Source organism: Trachemys scripta, chromosome 10 (assembly GCF_013100865.1).
Source record: "Trachemys scripta elegans isolate TJP31775 chromosome 10, CAS_Tse_1.0, whole genome shotgun sequence".
In the NCBI taxonomy this organism is placed as follows: domain Eukaryota; kingdom Metazoa; phylum Chordata; order Testudines; family Emydidae; genus Trachemys; species Trachemys scripta.
Genome location: NC_048307.1, coordinates 83,666,536 through 83,689,212, shown reverse-complemented (window position 1 = coordinate 83,689,212; position 22,677 = coordinate 83,666,536). Strand labels below are relative to the sequence as shown.

The following is a 22,677-nucleotide window of genomic DNA, read 5'->3' as shown; positions in this document are numbered from 1 at the left end:
ACACTTTCAACCCTTAACTTCTACCAAGATTTTGTTTCTGAATAAAGCTCTTTTCAGGCTGTAGATTATCCCAACGTACTAGAGATGATATGAATGGAGACTTTCCAGTTGAACCTGTATTAATGTTGGTAATCTTTGAGACAGATAACTCTCACTAAAACACTGTCCTTATCCTTTTTCTCAGAGGGACATGTTCAGTATTTATAAAGGACCTTACTTAGCCACTGCTGGCTGGCTGCCAAAAGTATCCTGGCTACATTTTGTAAACATAATTACACCATGTCCATGAATGGACAGCTATACAACGGAATTGAAGTGTTGGCCAAAGATGACCTATAAATATTTAACAAAGAAATATGTAAAATACCAGGCTGTTAAATCACCTTCCTAAGAATTTAGCCAGAAGACTTTTCTAAATCCATCCACAAAACTTTAAATAACTTATTGACTTGAGATTTCCAAGCTATAAATACAAGAACTCCTCTTCAGTCTTAGAGAGAATAGGGAATTCATGTATGGATGCCCTAGGTACTTATGCTTTGATCTATTTCTTGTGAATACATTTTGAAATTTCTCTTTAATAATTTTTAGGGTTTTTAGAAAAAAATCAGTAATGAATATTCCCCTTACCAGTGCTCCAAACGCTTCATGATGTAATACAGAGCCCAAAATAGTCAATATTATTATAATGCTAGTTACATATAGTATTATTTACTTACTGCAAGATAGTTCCCCACGAGGTACAGATGAAATTTTATCCAATAACTTCATGCCAACAAGCGTATGATCCTTGCACAATTTGGCCAACTCTAGGAATGCTTGAGTCTCATTTGCTGGGTTCACAATCTGCTTTTGCCCTGTGCATACATGAGAGACACAGACAGTTATGTCACAAACACTAATTGTTCTTGGAGGAAAGGTTAGCCTACGTTTATGGAAAACATAGCGTATCCTCTTCCTGCCTGATGCAGAGGCTGGAACGATATAATCCAAGAGGGCCCTTTTAGTCCAATCATTTATGTCTAAAAGTCACACATTTTTTCTTTGCTAGATCAATCCAATACAAACCCTCTGCATGGCTATATTGTTTGTTACAGCTAAGACTGGTTGTTTGTTATCCAAAAATACATTGACTTTGTCACACCTGAAAAAAGCCTCACCATTTATAGAAAACAATTCAAACCGATTCACATTATTTTGAGCAAAATATCATTTATTTTGCCATGAAAAAAATACACAAATCTTTAAAATACCAGGCCACTCTCCCATTCTTGCCTTTGTAAGAAATTAATGGAGGAGTCTCACTCACAAGTTGGATGGCTGGGGTTACAAAGGCTGTGACTTGTTAAAAAAAAAAAAAAAAAAAAAAAAAAAGCACATTTTTTGCTATTAAAAGTCTTGTTTGTCAGAGCCTTCATTAAAGCAACAAAGCACTGGATACAACAGCTAACACCAGTCAATACATGAATAGAACTTTACAGTTTCAAAGTATTGCATAAACACTGAATACTATAGTTAACACATATACACTGTCAGCAAGTGTTTTTCAAATACACACACACTTTACAAACCAAAAGTTTGTAAAAAGGATGTCAGATGCATGCAGAGGAGAAACACACAACAAACCACCATCATCACACCTTTCCTTTCAGAAGATACCAGTAACTCCTGCATGATTTCTTCAGCCACAAGTTCTGCCACAGTTTCAGACCGGAGACCCTGCGTTGTGATGAACACCTGGGCTTTCTTGCATCTGTCAGGCTGCTGGGACGAAAGGATCGCTCGAAGCACCTTTTCAGAATCATGGGCTGATATTTCACCGTAGGAGCAATTCAGTTCCTAAGACGCGTACAGCACATTTAAAGAATGTTACATAGAGAAAAATGCACATGACAGAGCAGGTCTTCACCAACAAAGCTCTATCATATTGAAAACAAGCAAGGTTATTCAAAATTGTGTGTGAAAAAGCAGATGTAGGTCTAACCCAGGGCTGGCCAACCTGTGGCTCCGGAGCCACATGCGGCTCTTCAGAAGTTAATATGCAGCTCCTCGTATTGGCACCGACTCCGGGCTGGAGCGACAGGCGCCAACTTTCCTGCTCACTGTTCAACCCCTGGCTCTGTCACAGGCCCTGCCCCCACTCCTCCCCTTCCCACCCCCTCCCCTGAGCCTGCAGTGCCCTCGCTCCTCCCCCTCCCCCCCACAGAGCCTCCTGCACGCCACAGAACAGTTGATTGGGAGGTGCAGGGAGGGAGCGGGAGGCGCTGATTGGCGGGGCTGCGGGTGGGCGGCACTGGGAGCAGGGCGGGGGAGCTGGTGGGGGGGCTGCTGACATGTTACTGTGGCTCTTTGGCAATGTACATTGGCAAATTCTGGCTCCTTCTCAGGCTCAGGTTGGCCACCCCTGGTCTAACCCATCTTTGTACAAATCAATATTGCATTGATTTGTGTTAACTACTAAGGGTTTGATACAAGAAAGCATTTTAATGCATGTTTAACTTTTTGCTTGAAGTTAAATGTGTGCTGAACAGCTGTCCTGTTTCTTAATTGGGGACTATATCAAAACAGATAAAAAATATTTCACAAGCTAGAATTTTCTGGTTTTACTAAAGATCATTCCACAGTGTTCACTGATCAGATTTACCTTCTCACCGCCAAATAATCCCAAAGCCTCAATGCAAAAGATGCAAATTCCAGCTTAAAAAGAATATTACATGTAAAGATAGATAGCCCCTCAGAAACAAGTAGACACTGACGTGTCCAGGATACTAGACTAGATACGCTGCTGGTTTGATTCAGCAGCGCAAATGCTATGTTCCAAAACTAAGGGGCAAATCTTGGGGAAGGGACAAAGAACGTCTGGAGCAGAATCCTCTGCCCCAACCTGTGCAGTTGGGCTACAGCCACACATGACGGCCATGAAGACGAGCAGCAGCAGATGTAGCCCACTACTTTTGCCACACCTGGGGTTAGCCCAGTGGATCTGCACAGTCTTATGGGCCCACCTGCAAACATGCCTGTAGTAGAGAGCTGCAATAGAACAGAGGGTTTGCAGAATACCTCTGTGCTGTATCTCTGTCGCCGCCCTCCACTCAGGTTTTAAATTGATGTTAGGCCTTCTGAAGTCAACACATAATTATTACACTTAAAGTACCAAAATGACTAAAAATTTATTCTTAGCACATTATAAAATAGGCCAATTAAAGAGACATAGGTAGGAATTTGGCTTAATGAAATAAGCTGACAGATCAGAAGGGTTTTGTGTATTTCAATACTTGATCATATCTAGGATTTGTCTGAGTAGTGGGCCATGTTACCATTTGATAAATATCCCCCTTATATTTCGTTTCAGTGCTCAAAAGTGTTCAGGAATGAGCACCTAGTAAATTATTTTGTGACCTCACAATAGCTTTAGTCTCCACAACTCTGTGGGTTGGCTTGAGGCAAATGACATGATAGTTCTGGTAACTGTTGCCAGATACATACCTTAGAAAGCTCATACAAACAGAGGACTTGTCTGCAGTAGTTTCTCCCATGAACACACTCATCTATTAGAGTCCTCAGACCGGTAATAACCAGATCATCTGGAGCTGGAGCCTGGACATGTGACCAATTTTCTACGCTTGAGGCTGGAAGCAAAGTGAATACTGAAAATGCGCGTCTCAAAGGAAAAAGCACAGTGGTCGGGCTTGTAAAAACAAAGGCTCACACCTAGAATAAAACTCCAGGAATCAGTGCAAATAGTATGTGTTATAGTTTTCCAAACGTTAAAAACTGAACTCCCAGTATTTGTGAAGAATGGGAGAGTTACCCTAATGATGTTTTAGGAGACGAGCATCATTAAAAAACCACCACCACAACACAGTATTATCAAATATAACATCAGTTGTGAAATTCTTAAAACCATCTGAATACAAGTATGTAAAGCAGCCCAGACAATGTTCAGCTATCTTTCTGCAGCCTGAAAAATGGGATTAATGCATTTAGTTCTAGCAAGAAACATTCTGGTTCTAGCTGATAGAATTATTTTTACTAAGACTGCATGCACACACACTCACATACAGATAACGTAAGATGTTATCACTATTTTTCGCACTATTAATAGAAAACAAAAAAACAAAAATGTTCCCTTATAACATGCAAATATTGGGGGAAAATGTACTGACTGCTAGGATTACTTACTGCTTTGTAATCTTCTGGGCTGAGGTGTGTCTTTCTCATCTGCTGTATCTCCCACTAGAAGAATAGCTCGAACGTCAGGGTGTAAGTTGTTTAGATCAGCTTCCCCAGAGGCCAGTGCTCTGCAGTGCAATACCAATGAAACATCTCTGCTATAAAAGTGAAAATACCGGCAAACACGGCTGGCTTCATGTATGCTTCCTTCATCTAGAAGACGTCCAATCAGAAAGCTAAGCGATTCTACCTCAGCTTTATCCAGAATGTTTTCAGACATATCTTGGAATGCAAGACCATCAAGTTGTAAATATTTTGATGTATTCAGAGCAGTTAGCTTTGAAAAGGAAAACTCCTTAGCTAAATTATCAAAGGAAAGTTCACCACTCACTGAAACCTGGTGAGAAAATCTTGACTTGATCAATCCATCATTGTTATTTAAGGTTTGTTGTGCAATGCAACAAAGCCAGATCTGTTTCTCTATTTCTTCTAATTTGTCCAGTGCCACAGAGTCACTCTGTGCTAGCCAATGGCCAGCCAAGGTAAGCAGCAGATGTTCCTCCATAATGTTATTTACCTTCTCATCAGCTGAAGATTCAGACACTACGTTTGCCTGAGCTAAGAAAAAGTCAGATGCTGCTTTGTTGGAGATGAAATTTTTCATAAAACTGTCATGACATTTTTTCCAGAAGTCAATTCTAGTTTGTTTTTGATGCCACTGTCCAATATGCTTTAAAAGATGTAAATCTTGAAGTACCTGCAAAATTCATAAAAGCCGTAAAGGACTTATAGACTCATAGACTTTAAGGTCAGAAGGGACCATTATGATCATCTAGTCTGACCTCCCGCATGTTGCAGGCCACAAAGCCGTCCCAACCCCTTTCCCTTGACTCTGCTGTTGAAATCCCCAAATCCTGTGGTTTAGAGACTTCAAGTAGCAGAGAATCCTCCAGCTAGCGACCCCCGCCCCATGCTGCGGAGGAAGGCGAAAAACCTCCAGGGCCTCTGCCAATCTACCCTGGAGGAAAATTCCTTCCCGACCCCAAATATGGCGATCAGTAGAACCCCGAGCATGCAGGCAAGATTCTCCAGCCAGACCCTCATTGGCCATTGATACTATTTACCAGCGATGGCACGCTGTTTATTTGACTAAAATCATGTTATCCCATTAAACCATTCCCTCCATAAACTTATTTAGCTTAATCTTAAAACCAGACAGGTCCTTCGCCCCCACCATTTCCCTCCTACAGAAACAATTCTCATTTCCTGAATAAATATGCACCAGTATTAGAACACTAGAATACTGAATTACAGTCCCAGTCTGTAAAGTACTAGGCATACCTGTTTTGCTGGATGAATAAAAATAATAGAATGATGCAGCAAGTAATAAAATGTCACTATTTTGTTCAGCCCAGCATTCTGAAAGTTCAGATGACTAGCAGATAAACTGAATAATATTTCAAATTAAGGCAATTTACATATGCCATTTCTAGGTCCTTCCGGATGGCATCCTCATATTGGTGAAAAGTAACACTTTTGATACTATCGGATGTATGGGAGCTTAACAACCAGAAAAGAAACTTTACATAGTCAACATTTTACTTTAAGTAAAAAACAACATTCGATAACCATACTATACCTCTTGGATAACCACACTGTCCACAGGCAGTTCTGCTAATTCTGCAACCTTCCTCGCCAGTGAGAACAATCCTCTCTCTTGCAGCTGCTCTAGAACTGATCTGCATTCATTCTGAAAATGTTCTGGGTCATAACTGGTCAGGATAGAGCGATTAATAGATATAGATGAATCCTTCAAAATCTGACTGAGTGCACATAGTTTCTTCACATCTGGGCCTGTTTCAAAAGAGACAGTACAAATATTAAGGCAACTATTCTTTAATTGAAGAAGTCACTCATACACATTTTCAACAACAAGTAAGCCTGTGGGGAATGGAGTATATGTATAATATGTTTAACATACTAAAGTTTTCATATGATCACAATGCATTTTCAGTTTAAAACTGGAACATTTCTGTTAATTTTCCATACATTTCTCACACCGGCTCCAAAAGAAGCTTATATTTTCTACCACAGCTTTCTGTAAAAAAAAAAAACAATTCTGGCTTCAGAAATTCCTTCACATTATAGTACAATATTACCTGCAGATTGACAATAAAAGTTTATCACGTTTTCCGCTCTCCATAAAAATAAACAGTAACATAATCCAAGCTACAGTACAACATTAGGGCAGAGCATGTAATTTTTAAAGTTCACTTCTCACAGGGTTAGATTTTTTTTAATAATTCTAATACATTTTGAAGTTGTTAAAGCAACCAGACCATCTGATACAAAAAATTATCCTTACCATCAGGTAGAAGTTTATCTATATCTGCAAAGAGCTGTAGGAGTTTTCCTAATTCATACTGTGTTCTACATTGCTGCATCATCAATTCAAGAAGAAAGAATGCCTGTGACTCCAGCCATGGTACTGATATTATTGAAGGTGTTGGTTTATCTGCAATTTTAAGCTGTTTAAATAAAAAGGATTTATAAGTTTCTTACAAGCATATTCTACAGTGAATATAAATACAACTTGTTTCTAGTTAGATGAGGTCACACTGAAAACTAGATAATACCAATTCTAATATACAAGATGTGGCTCTAAAAAAAGACAAGTTGCTCCATCACCAATATCTTGATTTTAATCTGGAAATAGTTCATTTTCTGTGCTTATAGACAAGATTTCTGGCAATTTCCCCTGAAAATCTGTATTAACTGAGTAGATAAAATGTCGGAAAGAGCATGGATAGGTAGGAAAAAAAACTTCATTAGAAACTAGTAGCCCTGATGTACCCCATCTGCTTTATATACATACCCACTACATGGGGTCACAACATGTTGCTCTGAGTAGGAAAAGGAAACGGACCTATCCTTGACTTGAGTTACAAGAAGGAAAACAACCAACACTAAGGTCATGAAATGTTAGTTTAGGGATCCAAGAAAACTGGAAGAACAAAGAGATATAGAGGGGAGAGCAGGAGTAATTGCTGTATGTCTAGCTCTGACAATGTAAAGAAAACAAGTAAAGACACAATTGCAAATATTCCCTCTATGAATTTGAGTCTCACCAACTTGTGGGCCAAATTCTGTCCCCAGGTGGTTGCTGATCTAGCAAAGGACTTGAGCATGTGCTCAACATTACACATGCTTCAGTCCCACTGATACCAATTGCTGAATCAGGGCCTTCATGGGGTTGCTTAGGTGTAACTTGGCCCAGCTGTTTTCAAAGAATAGGTCAATGTGGTCTTTGAGACTGCTGGCACCACGGTGATCTTGCAGCCCCCTTTCGAAAACTTCCATTTTTCCGAAAGCAGCCAATATATTCAAGAGCAACTGTTTAGCCCAAGAAGATTTTCTCTGAAAGTTACCACCTTATCAGCACCATCATTTTCACTTTATTACTAGAATGAATGCTATTTACTAAGGCCTGGAGAATGAGATACCATTACTCACCACGAATAGTACCTTACACCATAAGGAATCTGTGACCCTAAGAACCCTTCAATGACCACTAGAAGGGAGGGGGTTATAAGAATATCCTTGTACATTCGTGTTCACCAAAGAATTTCAAGTGAGGTCTTAAATAAAAGCCAGAATCATGCTGGTTGTTAATATCATTGTGAAAACAAATACTATGTAAGGAGTCATGTATGTATGCAAAAAAAGTACATTCCTAAAGTCTGTATAAAGGCAGACTTGACAAATAGTTTTCTGCCTGACAATGGATGTTTACTCACCTGTCTCTATCAGTCCGTATGTAAATTAAGCATGGTAAATTAACACAATAGGGAGTCATTTACATACAAAGTCAGTGGGGGATGGGAAACCAGCACACCAGAGAATAAACTGCGAGGGGGTGGGGGTCATCCTGACTCTGAAGTACAGACCATGAACTTTGGGAAATATAGGGGGAAGGCCAGGAAGACACCCATTTATCCTGCAGCTAGGAAGTAATCCGGCAGTGCAATTACATTAAGGAAAATAGGATCTCAACTAGGCTTGGTTGAAATGCTGTTAAGGATATTTTGGTTGAGATAAACTTATTTAGACTGAAGGTTAGCCTGTTAAATTTAGCTTCCAGGAATCTTGTTATGATTTTGTTTTATACATAACTCTTCTGTTTCCATTATCCTTATCATTAGCTCTAAAATCTTGATCTTTCATAATAAACTTATGATTGTTTTCACTATAAATATGTCTCAGTGCTGTGGTATTTTACAAGGAGACAATCTTGAGTTGAATCATTCAAGCAGGTGTCTGCACTGTTCACTTGGGGACAGCAGACCTGGTATTACTGTGAGTACTGTTAACCTGCAAGGCAAAGTAAGGCTTGACATAAGCCAGACCAGGTTGCTAGGGTAATTAACAGGCTGGAGGTATCAGGGAGGTGACAGCCACTTAAGCGCAAGCAGGTCTCCCTCTTACTGGAGGCAGGCGGGTAACAAGGTAACTCTCAGTCCTGGGCACCCTAAGAACGATCATATAATCCCACTGAAGTCAACGGGATTGCACATGGAATAAGATACTACTACTTGTGAATTAGGGTATCACAATCTGGCCCTAAATAATTAAAATGTACTGATTTAGAAGTGCATGTAGTTTATTCAAGCAACTGGCTCCTTTTCACTCCAAAATTCAGGTTTTCCACCAAGTGGAAATGATGGAGGAGTTGTTGGACACCTATTACTCCAAAATCATCTCCTGAATTATGTTAAGCAGACTCCTATTTTTTTGTTTTAGCCTATGGCATCAGAAAACATCAAACTGTAATATGATGACATCTAAGCAAAGACATTCACAGAACATCTGCTTACATTTGCAAGACTTGTCTGGAAGTTGTGGAGTTTGGTTTTGGCTTCATTGTATTTTTTGTAGTCCATGCATAGTTCATACATTTCCAGCATATGTAATAAAGGGGAATCCTTTAAAGATAAGCAAAAAGGTTACAAAACTCCACTGAAAGTACATTTGTCTAATAAATGGAAAGTTTGTATCAATCAGTGTAAGAACAATGGTTGTCTTGGTTTGTTGTTTACAAAAAGGTATATAAACCTGACAAATTATTTGCAAGTTTGTAACTGTTTATTTTCCAAGTCTAATATTTTCTCATAGGGCTGAATAGCAAAGTGGATTAGCTTGAAAATAACTTGAAAGACAGGGTGGAAAGCCTCCTCTAGGCAAATAAGAGACTCTCTAGTACAGGAGATCTAAACACACAGAAAAAAATATAGTCTAAAAATACCTAAGTAAATCATTACCTTAAGAAAGAGCTGGAAACCATTCATGAGAGTTTTACTTTTTTGTCTTCTTAAAAACATCTTCCAGATGGTAGAAAGGTCATGAAGATCCCATTCATGATTTTCTACTGAGCCTTGAATATGGTTTGTTGCTTCAGCAGCAGTAACATTATCCACAGAGGTAATTATCCAAACACAGAGACAGTGAATAATGTTGGCATCCTGCCAAATGGACAAAAAAGTCAGAGACATTCTCTTATTGCTTAGTAATCTAGCTAGAGAGCTGTCATACACCACATGAAATGTGTCATGATGGTTCATACTAATCAAATTATTTTGATAATTGGGGAATACTTGGTTATACAACGTATATATTTCCCCTCTGACATAGGTATGTGAAATAATTTTCTGAATTGTCTCCAGATGTGTAGATTTTTCCTTGTATTGCATCACACCTCTAAAAGAGAAATACTTTTGAATAATTCTTACCTGAAAACAGGCTGCTAAGACACTCAAGAAGGGAGCATGGTGCCTCACTCCTTCAGCCAAAAGGTAGCACCCAGGGTTAGGACTTTCTTGACAGCACAACAGAATTTGAAAGAGATCACTTGTATGTTCGCTCTGCCTGTGTTCAGTCCTGAGTGGACTGGTGGTGTTGTTATGATGACTTCCTGTATCAGAGCGAGAGCGCTGCAAGTTCTCAAAGGCCAGCATCAAATGATCTTGCAAAATGGGAGTGAAATCTTGAAGAATGGAAATGACCTAGAAAAGATCAAAGGCAGTTACATGTAGAAAACTTTCCGAGAGCAACGGGGGGTGGAGGAGCTATTGTGTACATGAAATAAAAGTAAACACAGAAGACACTTTATCAACCTGATTTTACAAGATATATTTCTGGAGATCTACAGATGAAAGTGTTCTAGAAATGCACAGTATCACAATAAAATATTGAAATTCCTCCCTTTCCATAAAACATACACTCATTTTCAGCCCCAATGACATCCCTGGCATAGACGGTATATCATAGAAAGGAATTTTTCAGTAAGTTGCTACCTGAGGTTTATTTGCAGGTGAATGCACACTTACTTATATTTTTCTACTCTGAAAACATTCAGGGTAGGATTTTCAAAGAAGCCTAAATTAAGCTCCCCACTGGCAACAGGATTTGAGAGCCTAGCTCTCTTAGGCTTCTTTGAAAATTCCAGCCTAGAATTGTTTGCATAAGAGACAATATGCTAGTATTTGTGAAAGGATACCTTAGGGGCCGATTGTGCCAGATATGTTTGTTCAAATCTCACCAATTTCAATGGAAGTGACCTACCACGGTTCTTATTATACAAGTGGGCTGCCAAAGATGATCACAGCAACGCTGTATAATGTACATAGTGTAACAAGACTGAAAAATTCTACTCTAAGTATGTGTCTTCTACATACAGTAAAAATTGCAAATATATTTATGAATATTTCAGAAGTTCTGGCTATGTCAATTTAACCTTCCCAGTTACTATGCTGATTATACAAGAGATAGTTAAATTGGGTGTGTGAATATATTTTAAAACCTTGATTTTATTTTAAACTAGTCCATAATTGAAGTGTATTTGCAGCTCACAGCTGTTTCTTAGAAGGGAGACTCTGGTCTTCTGGAGAAGCTTTTTAGCTTAATAAATACAAATTCTAAGCCTGACTTTTTTTAGTCCCATTTAATGAATGATCACCTACTTGTACAAGACTTTACCTAGATCAAGTATTTTTAAAGATTATGTTGCACAATAAAAGTGGAAGACTTATGAAACTCTCCCAAAACACATAATATTATTACAGCATAAATATTTGCACCCCAACAATACCATTAACTAATCATTCTATATGTGAAACAAAATATTTATTTTATTAATACAAATGAGACTGCTGCAAATATTAACATATCTCCAATACAGAAATAGTAACTGAAACATTTAATTTTTAAAAATGAACTAAACCTAAAAATCCAGGATGTACATACCATAGCCATAAGTAAAATTAAAACAGAATTAAGTCCCATTTGGACAGGTATTTATGAATCCAGCTCACCTCAAAGGACACTCAAATTAAGTCACTTCTGTCTGAAAATGTTATACAGTAGAACCTCAGAGTTCCCTTGAGAATGGAGGTGGTTCGAACTCTGAAATGTTCAAAAAGTTTCTTCCAAAAGTTTACAACTGAATATTGACTTAATGCAGTTTTGAAACTTTACTGTGCAGAAGAAAAATGCTGTTTTTAACCATCCTAGTTTAAATGAAAAGCACAGAAACTGTTTCCTTGCCTTGTCAAATCTTTTTTTTTTTTAAACTTTCCCTTTATTTTTTTAGTAGTTTACGTTTAACACAGCACTGTTCTGCATTTGCTTTGTTTGGGGTCTCTGCTGTTGCCTGATTGTGTACTTCTGATTCCAAATGAGGTGTGTGGTTGACTGGTCAGTTCGTAACTCTGGTGTTTGTAACGCTGAGGTTCAGCTGTACCTACTACTGATAGAAATTAACGCCTCATGTTAATATAATTAAAAGACTAGACTAAAAACTTCTATTTTACCGATTTATTCATGTGCATTTGACAGTTCTTTGTGTACAGTCCTTACTGCTTCTGCTGTAAAGCCTGCTGCTCCTTTTTGTGTCAACTTTTCACATAGCAACAAGAAGGACAGAGAAAAATATTATGCAAAAAACAAGAAAATGTGACTAAAAAAAAAAAAAAAAAGAAATGATAGGGAGATTCATGGGCAATTTAAGAGCCTGCAAAAAATTTCTAACATCATTAAACTGACTAGATTTAAATTTGATGTTGTTTCTTTAAAGAAAGATGTGCTTTAAAAAAAATCTTAACAACAAAGACTATTCCAATTACAATGCTTGTTGTTTAAAATGTCTCTTGTCGTTTTTAAACTAAACATAGTCGCTCACCTCATCTATTTGGTAGCTGTACATCTGGGTCTGGATGATAAACTGCAGCCAGTCGTTGGATCTAGCACATTCCTTTAGGTAAGATGTACTCAGTTTGATATCATGGAGCTTACAGAACTGCATCACCAAAGACCACTGTCTTCTAGAGTCACTGGACGTTCTGTATAGAAATGAAAGAATTTTAACTAAAAAAAAAATGTGTCCACTTTTAATTATTTAAATAGTAATTGTCCGTATTTAACAGCTACAGATGCAGGCAGGTCTTCCAATTGTAACGAATCAAGATTCCCTTCCTGCAACTTCAGCAGGGACTGGATCAGATTTGAGCTTGGGGGGCCTAACCCTACATTCTTTGCCCATCCAAATTCCCAGTTTTCATAACCGTTTTGCCCTTGCAAGGAATTCCAGATCACTCTTTGCTCCTAGTTCAGGAAGTCCCAGTAGTGCAGTAAAGGTAACACAGTCAACATTATGCACTAGCTTCCCTTCCTTATTATGAGTGCTGATGGAGGACTACTGCCTATGGTATTCGATATATTCATTTCTTACCTCCAACATGTGGAAACGCTTGTTGCTCATAGGTTTTGTTTACTGTACCTGCCATGCAAAGTAGCTGTCTCTATGACACATGGATAATGCCTGACCACATAGAGGGTAAAATTCAGTGCTTTATATCAGTTGGCCGGTATAAAGAGCATTAAAAGCGTAGTTCACTCACTTCTTTATTTCTTGATGTTCGATTTTATCCCAAAAAGCTTCTTCCAAGGAGATAAGCACTTCTGCTGCTGCTGTTTTTTCACCATCCACCAATTTAGTTAGCTTTTCAACTATTTAAAAAAATTAAAATAATATTACTGGGGCTCAGTTTTCACATTATAGTAAGGAAATTTTTCAAAAGTGCTGAGGTAAACTCTCCTAAGTGCCTACATCACTTTTGAAAATGTGAGTTAGGCTCCTAACTCAGGCACTTTTGAAAAATGTGCCCTATATTTAAATAAACATACTTTAAAGAGCTTTATCACACAAAAGCTAAACAAACCAGAAAACTAGTTAGGTTTCCTAACTGGAGACAAAAGCTACATCACATGGAACCCTAGTTAAAAATGTAATTTTCTTAATTTAAGTTCTTCCTAGAAAAATTCTCACTGTCAAGTGCAAATATCTAATTTCTATGTAGTTTACAGAATGAATGCAGCAAGGGAGGAGGAATTTGGCATTTTTCTTCTAATCATCTTGTTACGTTACAATATTAAACAAAAACTGACTACCATTTTTGGAAGAGCGCTTACTCTATGCCTTTGGGTAGCAGATTGACACCAATGTGTTGCATGTGAGTCATGTAGACTATTCCAGTTCCAGCCGCCCCTTTGGCACACAGACCCTTTACTATTTTATCAGTAGGCTGAGTCTGGATTAACCATGGGATTACCCCTCCGCAGATTAGTGAAAAATGGGTATGTAAGAATGGCAAAGCTCTTGACCCCTTAAAGGAGGGGGGCTCCTCCTACACTCCTTGGACATTATTCAGGCTGGGCACATAACTGCCTTCATCCTCTGATAGCGATTTATACTGCTCAATAATGATAAAATATGCAAAAGTATACTCTACCCATGGATTCTCTTATTAAATTGTGTTGAGACTCTTCATTTCTAGACTTGACGTTCCAAATTATATTTGCAACTTTAATATCAACCCGAAGTTTAAGGCTGTCAAGGCCAAGTAACTCTAGAAAACAAATACATGCTGCTCCTATCGACGGTATATAAAAGAAAGAAAGAGCTAGAGCGTAGGCTTCATTCCCTGCTTGCTGAATCCTAAAACAAAGGAAATGTTAAAATCAATTCAATAGAAATTATGACTGAAATTTCAAAACACAGTAATTTACAATATAAACTAATACCTACAATTGCTGAAAAATACCATCAACTGAATTTGGAATAAGTTTAATTGTGCTGGAAATACGTTAACTGCCTTGGGCAAATGTGGACCTGAACATAGGAAAGAGAATAAAACATCCCACATGAAAAATGTTAAATGGACATACCTTAAAATTGGGCCAGAATTTGCAATTTGTTTCAATAAGCTTTTATAAAACCTTGAAGCTAAAGAAAATGATTCCATAATTTAGAAAAATGATTCTGATATCTAGGCAATGTTATTAGTGACAATGCAACCAGGGAATACTCAGAATGGCACCTTAATACTCCCACTGAATATTTGGAATGTACTTTATTTCAAATACTGAGTGATAAAAGTTTCATTTGTTACCTACAGAGTGTGGGTGGGTTGACAGATAAGGGGGTGAGATTTTTCTTGTAGTCCTGTAGCCTCCAAGTATCTTATGGTCATTACTATGGTAATATATATGCACATATATACTTACAGAAACTCATGTATGTACTTATGTGCATATAAATTACCATAGTAATTAGCATAATAATGTAGGATACTTGGAGGCTATAGGACTATAAGAAAAATCTCACCATCTATTTAAAGACCCCACATTAATGCCTCTTTGGCTTTGCCCAGGTGAAATGTAACAACATAATTACTTTGATGTTATAATTTAGCAAATGGAGTGACCGCAATACTTTCCAACAGTGAACAGGGAGTCAAATGCTATAGTCTTTCACAGGACTGGAATTACCAAGAGCACAGAAAAATGTATGATTTAAATATTAGTACTTGAAAGCTTTAACTCTCTAGAAAAACTTTCTACACCAGCAGGTTGGTAGTAAAGTAAACACTTGTCATGGGATGAGCTTTCCTTTATTTACATAAATTAAATTTGTGCAGTCAAAGTTAGGAATGAATAGCATTACATTGCTATCAACCTCAGGCAGGGTTTTCTTCTTGAAAAATGACCTGAACTCCAGCATAAAAGTACATTCTCTGTATAGAGAAAAGATGTCCCTTCTTTGAACAGTCTCCCAGTAATGTTGCTCTTTCAGTTCAGGCACTAGGAGAAAACAGCTCCAGATCCTTGTACCATAAAAAGTGAGTGAATATATGAATGTTTATACATTATCAAAACCCCATCCACACTAAAAGTGACACAGTCAAATTAGACACACTTCTGTCTGATGATGTTTAATAACCTACTGATGTTACAAGCAACACTGAAAATTACTATACTAAAGAGATCAGAGAAGAAATAATCTATTTCCCCAAAGTGTTTAGTTTGTACAGTTGGCAGCAATTCCCTTATAGACATTTTCACTGTTTCTCTCATATAGTCAGTGAAGTTACCTTTTTGCTTATGTTTCACACAGCAACAGAAGATGGAGACCCAAAGGCAGGTGTACTAAGTGTAACTACTTTTAACTTTTTGAAGTTTATTAGATTTCAGATTGATGGTGACATTTTCACACTAATTAATACAAATAAAATGCCATATATATATATACACACACACACACACACACACACACACACACACACACACACTGAAGATGAAAAAAAGCAACTTTTCCTATTGTTTTGGTTAATGTACTTTAAGACTGATTTCTTATTTGTATGTCAGATTCTGGGATTGCATTTTATACACCTCCACCCCGAAATAATGCGACCCGATATAACACGAATTCGGATAGAATGCGGTAAAGCAGCGCTCCGGCTGGGGGGGGCTGCGCACTCCGGCGGATCAAAGCAAGTTTGATATAACATGGTTTCACCTATAACACGGTAAGATCTTTTGGCTCCCAAGGACAGCGTTATATCGGGGTAGAGGTGTATTTAGCTAAATAACTTCTATAAATTAAAAGCGAGATTAAATTTACACTTGATTTACATTTTCTTTAGTTTAAATAGGGAAATGGAAATTAATACAGTTAGTGAAGGAATGGATAAGGAAAGAAAAAAATAACAGGCATTTTCCCTTTATCTAATATTAATTTTCAAGTCTAGGCCCAATCCTGCAATCATTAACATGAGTACTCCACTCAGGTAAAACAGACTTGGCATATGTATGAAGAAACTAAATGCCCTTTGTTTCCAAGAGTAGACTTTATATATTAATTACACACCCAACAACCTATTAACCAAAGGCAATCCTTTCTATATTCCACCCCTTGTATACTAACTCATACAAACACTCTGTATCCCAATTTACTTACATAAAGCAATTTTCAAAAATCAACTTCTTTGGGCCTAAAACTCCACCATCCAACTACTTAATCTATACTTTTCATTTTCACCATTCTTTACTTTTTTTGTTTTTAAAATGATTTTTGTAGTGAACATCTAGATGTGATGCAAAATAAATGACATTTCAAAATAGAAAGCTGCGAGTATTTCTAGCAGGACATTCCTGCTTCTCATTTTAATTTTTTCCTAGCATGCCTCTATACAGTCACATGGCAACTATTACTTTTTAAATACTCACAGCTGCTTTGGGGATTTGCTCTTTGCTAATTGCTGGACCAAAAAGGTGCCAAAAGCAAATGATGGGCGTCCATGGTGCAAGTAGTAGGAAAAATCCAGTCGTTCCATTATGGCATACTTGTTTACCAAATCAGGGGACGAGAAATGAGGGAGGTCACTTGAGATGTCTGGAAAGAATGTCACAGTGTTTCTTAATTGCATAAACGTCTGATTTAAAAATTGGGAGCTATCTTTCAGCTACTCAACAACTTCTATGGAAGAGGAAACCAACTACCACACTGGCTCTGCTTTAAATTATTAAACTTCCCAGTACCACTCAAATTCTAATTCTGGTTCCAGTACAACTGGAACTCTGACACTGACTTCTATTTAAATTGCCATGGGCAGGTCACTTAAGTAAACTGAGACAAGGAGGCTCTCGCTGTCAGAGGGATCATATTACTTATCTAATTCACAGAAGATTTGTAAAGATTATTGTCTTATAAAACATTTCTTGTGGAAAAAGCTCCACTAATATTCAGATATTCCCCATTCTATCTTGCAGAAACTAAGTGTTGTAGCCAAACCCAATAACACCATTGTAAACAACCATTTTAAAACAAAACCTTTAGAAAAATATAAGAAATCTTTTTATACAAAGGAATACCTATTGAAAAGAGTAATTTATTGGGCAATTCTATTGTGGAGAAAGGAATATATTAACTTGAAATGGCATGATATGAGATGTTGTTGTAGGGTAAATGTTGTCAACCAACATTGTTAAGTGTTGTTATAGTGGTATGTTGTTGAAGACCAAAAGAGCACATATCACTGGTGCACAGAGACACAAAGTCTCAGACTCCTGGATGGAAGCTTCACCCCAACTGCATGTTCAGAACTTCGGGGGTTTTAAATTTGATGGGTCATCATTTGGCTCCTGAGCAGAGAGGGAGGGAGCAGGATCACACAGGGGGTTGGATAGCTAGACTGTGTTCTGGGAGGGAAGCACTGCTGGGCTCTTATAAGTCTAGGCATTCCCTCTGGGAATAAGAAGTAGAAGGTCAAAGGTGCTGGAACTAGGGGTGCTGGGGGTGCTGCTGCACTCCCTGGCTTGAAGTGGTTTCCATCACATCACAGGGTTTACAGTTCGGTTCAATGACTCTCAGCACCGCCACTATACAAATTGTTCCAGCAGCCCTGCAGAAGGTCGCTGAAAGCTATTGTTCTGATTATGTTATGTTTACTCTGGTCAAATAAAAGTTTAGTGGTTTTTGAAACCCAGGGTCAGAGGTGTAGTCAATTGGTGGGTTCTGAAGAGCTCCGGAAGACCTTCAAAACAGAATTAGGGAAAGCAGCCAGGATATTCACAGGCAAGTGTCCCGAGAGGAAAGTTAGAGGGTTGTCCTAGCACCTCAGAGAACCGGGGTTGAACAAGGTGTGTGCCCAGCAAGGGGGAAATTGTGACATCCACTGAAAAGTACTTCATTCAAAGTTCGCAGCCTAAACACAAATATTTTACATTTTAAAATTAATTACCTGCTATGGCAAGAGTATTTGACGACTGCCAGCCAAATAATTTAGTGGGATCAAAAGGCGCTAATGACTGAAAAATTAAAAACAAAATATATTCAGAGAAACTGTTCAAAGCACTATGATTTTAAAGCCAACTAGAACAAAAATACACATCAGGTATCTACAACAGTTGTTAGTGAAGTGCTTGCTCATGCTGCAGTAACAAATATCTTGGGCAACTCTTTCTGAGAAACCCGTATTTTCAACTCATGTGAGACCTGATTGTGACTGCAACTTTAAGCACACACTTAAGTGGGAAAGCATTGCTTTGCTGAATGGTAGCCTTAGTGCGGCTAATACTTTTCTAGTAGTTACTAGTCCAGTAGACTATTCCCAGCTATTAGGGGGTCATCTCATCACCCACCTAACTTACACCACGGAGATCTACCAACAAGGAGCTTTCATATGACTGTCTGTATGGGGTCCCTCCATTTTCACCCATCCTTTCAATCTAGGTCTCAACCTCCTTCCTCCCCCACTTAATTTAAAAAATAACTCATTTTCAGTCATAGTTGATAACCTGCCTATTGAAACCACTAATAACATAATCCTAGAACTGCCAGTTCTCATTGGAGTCTGGGGTTGCAGCATATGTGAAAAATCAGGCTGCTTATTTAGGTGCCTAAATATAGATTCAGGTGCTTAACTTCAGGCACCCACTGTCTAAAATCTTGGCCTAAAACTTTAGTGTCAGTCCCAGGATTTGCAAGGAGTAAAATATAACAATATATTATTCTATGGTCATTTGTGAAAGCAGGCCAGCCTAGGAGATATTGAAGAGTAGTCGAGACTTTGTCCATAAATGATCGGGTTTGAGCCTTTACATACAACATTTTAAAAGTATCTATAAAATTACAATAGGGATGCTTTAATACAAGTTTCATAATTTTTGTTCTGATGAAGTGTATACTCCACGCTGGCAGCGAAAGGGATAACAGGAGCCGGGGGGTTCAATTAGCCCACTTGGTGGCACAAGAACCAATTCATTATCAGATGCAGTTAAGGAGGAAGTAGATGTTGTTCATATAGGGAGCAGCTCAGAGCAGTGAGAGGGAGCTGGGAGACAGGAAGTCGGGGGAGAGTAGGCCTTGAGATCCTCTCCTGAGGCAAAGGGCCAGGAGAGGCACTGGGAACCTACAGGGGAGGAGCAAACTCCAGTAGTAAGCCTTAACAAAAGGGCAGATGCCAGGGAGTCGGGTTTACAGAGGAAAGACACACACACACACACACACACACACCCTTGTGAGAGGCAGACAGGAGCTGGGCCTCCAGAGTAAAAGTCCTAGGAGGCATCACTCAGTACAAGAGCCAGAAAGGGCTCTGCAGAGTCTGGGAAGGGGCGAATAACCTGTGGAGGAGTGATCTCAGGAAGGGGCTGAGGAAAAGGGCCTAGAGACAGGCTCAGTAGTTCAGGGAGCTACCATGGAGTATGAGGAAGCTGAGCCTGGAACCTAGAGAAAAGGGAAGGCCTGGGTTACTTTACCGACCATTGAAAAATGTGGTGAAAGCCTCTGGAGATAAAAAGCATAAGGACCACTGAGCCCAGAGCTGGGCTGAAGACCTGGTGTACAGACAGTGGACTACTGTTTTGTGGGACTCTTGTTACCCAGATGCGATAGGACTGGACCTGTCTGGAGGGACGAGTCACAAGAAGAAGCAGACCACTGCAAGAATGGAGCACCCATCAGCAGGGGGCATAACAGGAGAAGCACCTGCTATGCCACACCTAGTCATGAGGGGGTGCACCAGCCAGCAAGTCACTCCTTCACACTTGTAATAAATTGAGATGGGAACACATACTTTCAAACTGTCTGTTGCTCAAAATGGAACTTCTCTGAAATTCTTATGCTCACTTTGCTATGCAGCTTAATTTACGCTGCATTATATATACCTGCATAAGATGGTAGAGTGAGATATCAGGTGGCAAAATTCCATGTGAAGTGTTCTGTGGAAAGAGAGCAGCTTTGAGTTTGGGGTAAGGAGTCAATGCCATTTTTAACAGCTGTGGATCCACCTTCTTCAGAGGCTTTTCAGTATCTTCATTCTGAAGAACCTAGATTGAGAGGAAATAAGAACAGAACATTTCACTAATAAAAAAAAGTTACTGTACATGGGCACGATCCTGCATTCTTTGTACACCTGAAACTGAAGACCCCAAACTACCTTATCTACCTCAAATCAATAGAAATATATTGGGTGTTCAAGAAATGCAAGACAGGGCACTAGATGTTGAATTTGTTGCAAAACTTTCATGATTTACAGTCCAGAAAAATATCCAAGGATATCCCTGAGAATTATTCTAAAAACACCACTTTCAGCAATCACTGCACTATTATACACAAACAACTAAACTGTTTGTATTAAATGAAGTCACATCTGAAACATGAAGCAGTATATTTAATAAAAAGATATTAAACATGCTTATATTTTAAGTCTTTACAAAACAATAAACCAATAAGCACAATATTTTCTGTTACGTGCCATGATTCATAACTTGACAAACAATTGAAAAGTGGAAGCGGAATCCCACCTATTCAGAGCAAAATACCATACCAGCTAAGTCACACATATTCCCACTAACCATTTAATCAGAGCACAGACTTTGTGGTACAAAGTCAGAGGTTTTGACTAAGTGAAACAAAGGGCACATATTTTGACATGTACAACAAACTTTTCTATGACAAAAGTATAAGTGTGGAAAATAACCCTGTCAATATCTATTAACTACAGCTACCTTTAAAAAAAATATATAGGAAAAAAATATAAAAACACATTCTACCACCCTAAGAGCCAATCCTAATGGCTTCTGTACTTCATTGTTATCTACACCTGAAACATGACCACTTAAAAAAAGGCATTATACTCATCAGTAGCATTATGTTGAAACTTAGAGTAACCTTTAATCAATTTTTCATTATTTAGTCAAACATACTACTCCAAAGGAATACTCTCATCTCTATGAAAGGAAGTTATGTGATTGCATTTGTGTATTTCTTTGTATTGAGTTGAGACAACATCCCATTTTGTTTTCATAATCTATGTAAAAAGAGACCAGGATTATCACACCCGTGTCACTCTGAAGCCGAAATGTCTGAGTCAGTGTGACAGAACAGAAGCAGTTACAAGCATGGTTGAGACCTTTCTGTTCAGAATATCACTGGGTTCTGTGAAAGCTCACACAGCTCAGGGGTTTGAGCATTGGCCTGCTAAACCCAGGGTTGTGAGTTCAATCCTTGAGGGGGCCACTTTGGGATTTGGGGCAAAAATCAGTACTTGGTCCTGCTAGTGAAGGCAGGGGGCTGGACTCTATGACCTTTCAAGGTCCCTTCCAGCTCTATGAGATAGGGATATCTCAATATATTATTATTTTTTTTTTTATATTATCACTTGGATTTGTGGTCTGTTACTGTCCAAATTAAGTTCTCATTTTGATTTTACAAATTACACCCGCAAGTTATACAGATACAGTAAGACAGGTATCTACGCCATGCCAGGAGTCCTAGACTATTGTGATATTAGAGATAACTCAACCAATTACCTTACGCTACATCTAATTTGCATGCAACAATTTCATTGGTTGTGAGGGAGACTGTGCGGATAGTGGATTACTCAGCCCGTCTGTGTGCCCAACTGCCACCCACACAAATCAGCAGAGATCTAGCACAACAATACAACACAGCAGCATATGCAATAACCCTAGACATAGCCCCTTACCACAGCATACATCCCTGATTTGCCACCCACACAACTGTCCCAGCACAACTCAACCCACACACAAATCAACAACTACCCACACAACACAGCCTGCACACACAATAACCCCAATCATCACTCTGAAGCCTATGGAAATGAAGCAATGGAAACAGCTACAAGCCTGGCGGAGAGCTCTTTGTTTAGAACATTACCTGTTCAATCATCACTGGGATTTGCAGTCTGTTACCATCCCCAACTTTTTAAGTTCTCAACCATTTTCAGCCTTTTTTTTTTTTTTATTTTAAACACACGTGACTTTACGAATTACACCCCTGTGACAGCACGGGCTTTCAGCTCCTAGTTACAGGAGTAAGTTTCCAGAAATAGCTGACATTTTTTATATATTAAGTACCTGATCTATACCGCCGGGTGCACACATTGTGGTTGCAAGTGCTAAAAGTGTATGTCCTTCCAACAGCATGCTGCTCACGCTAGCTTGATTACTAGGAATCAAGATCTGAGCATTTGCAAGACTAGCCTGAAATATCATCTTTGGATCTGGAAAAAGAGAAAAGTGAGATTTTTCTTCTCCGAAAAAACAATTAAATGATTCATATTTTAAAACTGATTCAGGATTAAGAAA

The 22,677-nt window shown here is 38.6% G+C and overlaps 1 protein-coding gene across 1 annotated transcript in view; it reads right to left on the bottom strand.

The window, feature by feature from the left end:
• Positions 1–22,677, bottom strand: part of SPG11 (SPG11 vesicle trafficking associated, spatacsin) — a 61,687-nt gene that overhangs the window by 14,128 nt on the left and 24,882 nt on the right. The window contains exons 18-33 of the mRNA XM_034784103.1: positions 22,447–22,592; positions 20,233–20,394; positions 18,306–18,372; positions 16,792–16,957; positions 14,016–14,221; positions 13,125–13,233; positions 12,407–12,566; positions 9,960–10,232; positions 9,492–9,692; positions 9,048–9,155; positions 6,539–6,701; positions 5,813–6,027; positions 4,183–4,930; positions 3,487–3,629; positions 1,641–1,839; positions 720–857 (exon numbers count right to left, since the gene is read on the bottom strand). Coding sequence (XP_034639994.1) covers positions 720–857; positions 1,641–1,839; positions 3,487–3,629; positions 4,183–4,930; positions 5,813–6,027; positions 6,539–6,701; positions 9,048–9,155; positions 9,492–9,692; positions 9,960–10,232; positions 12,407–12,566; positions 13,125–13,233; positions 14,016–14,221; positions 16,792–16,957; positions 18,306–18,372; positions 20,233–20,394; positions 22,447–22,592 — 3,204 coding nt within the window. The remainder of the gene's footprint in view (positions 1–719; positions 858–1,640; positions 1,840–3,486; positions 3,630–4,182; positions 4,931–5,812; positions 6,028–6,538; positions 6,702–9,047; positions 9,156–9,491; positions 9,693–9,959; positions 10,233–12,406; positions 12,567–13,124; positions 13,234–14,015; positions 14,222–16,791; positions 16,958–18,305; positions 18,373–20,232; positions 20,395–22,446; positions 22,593–22,677) is intronic.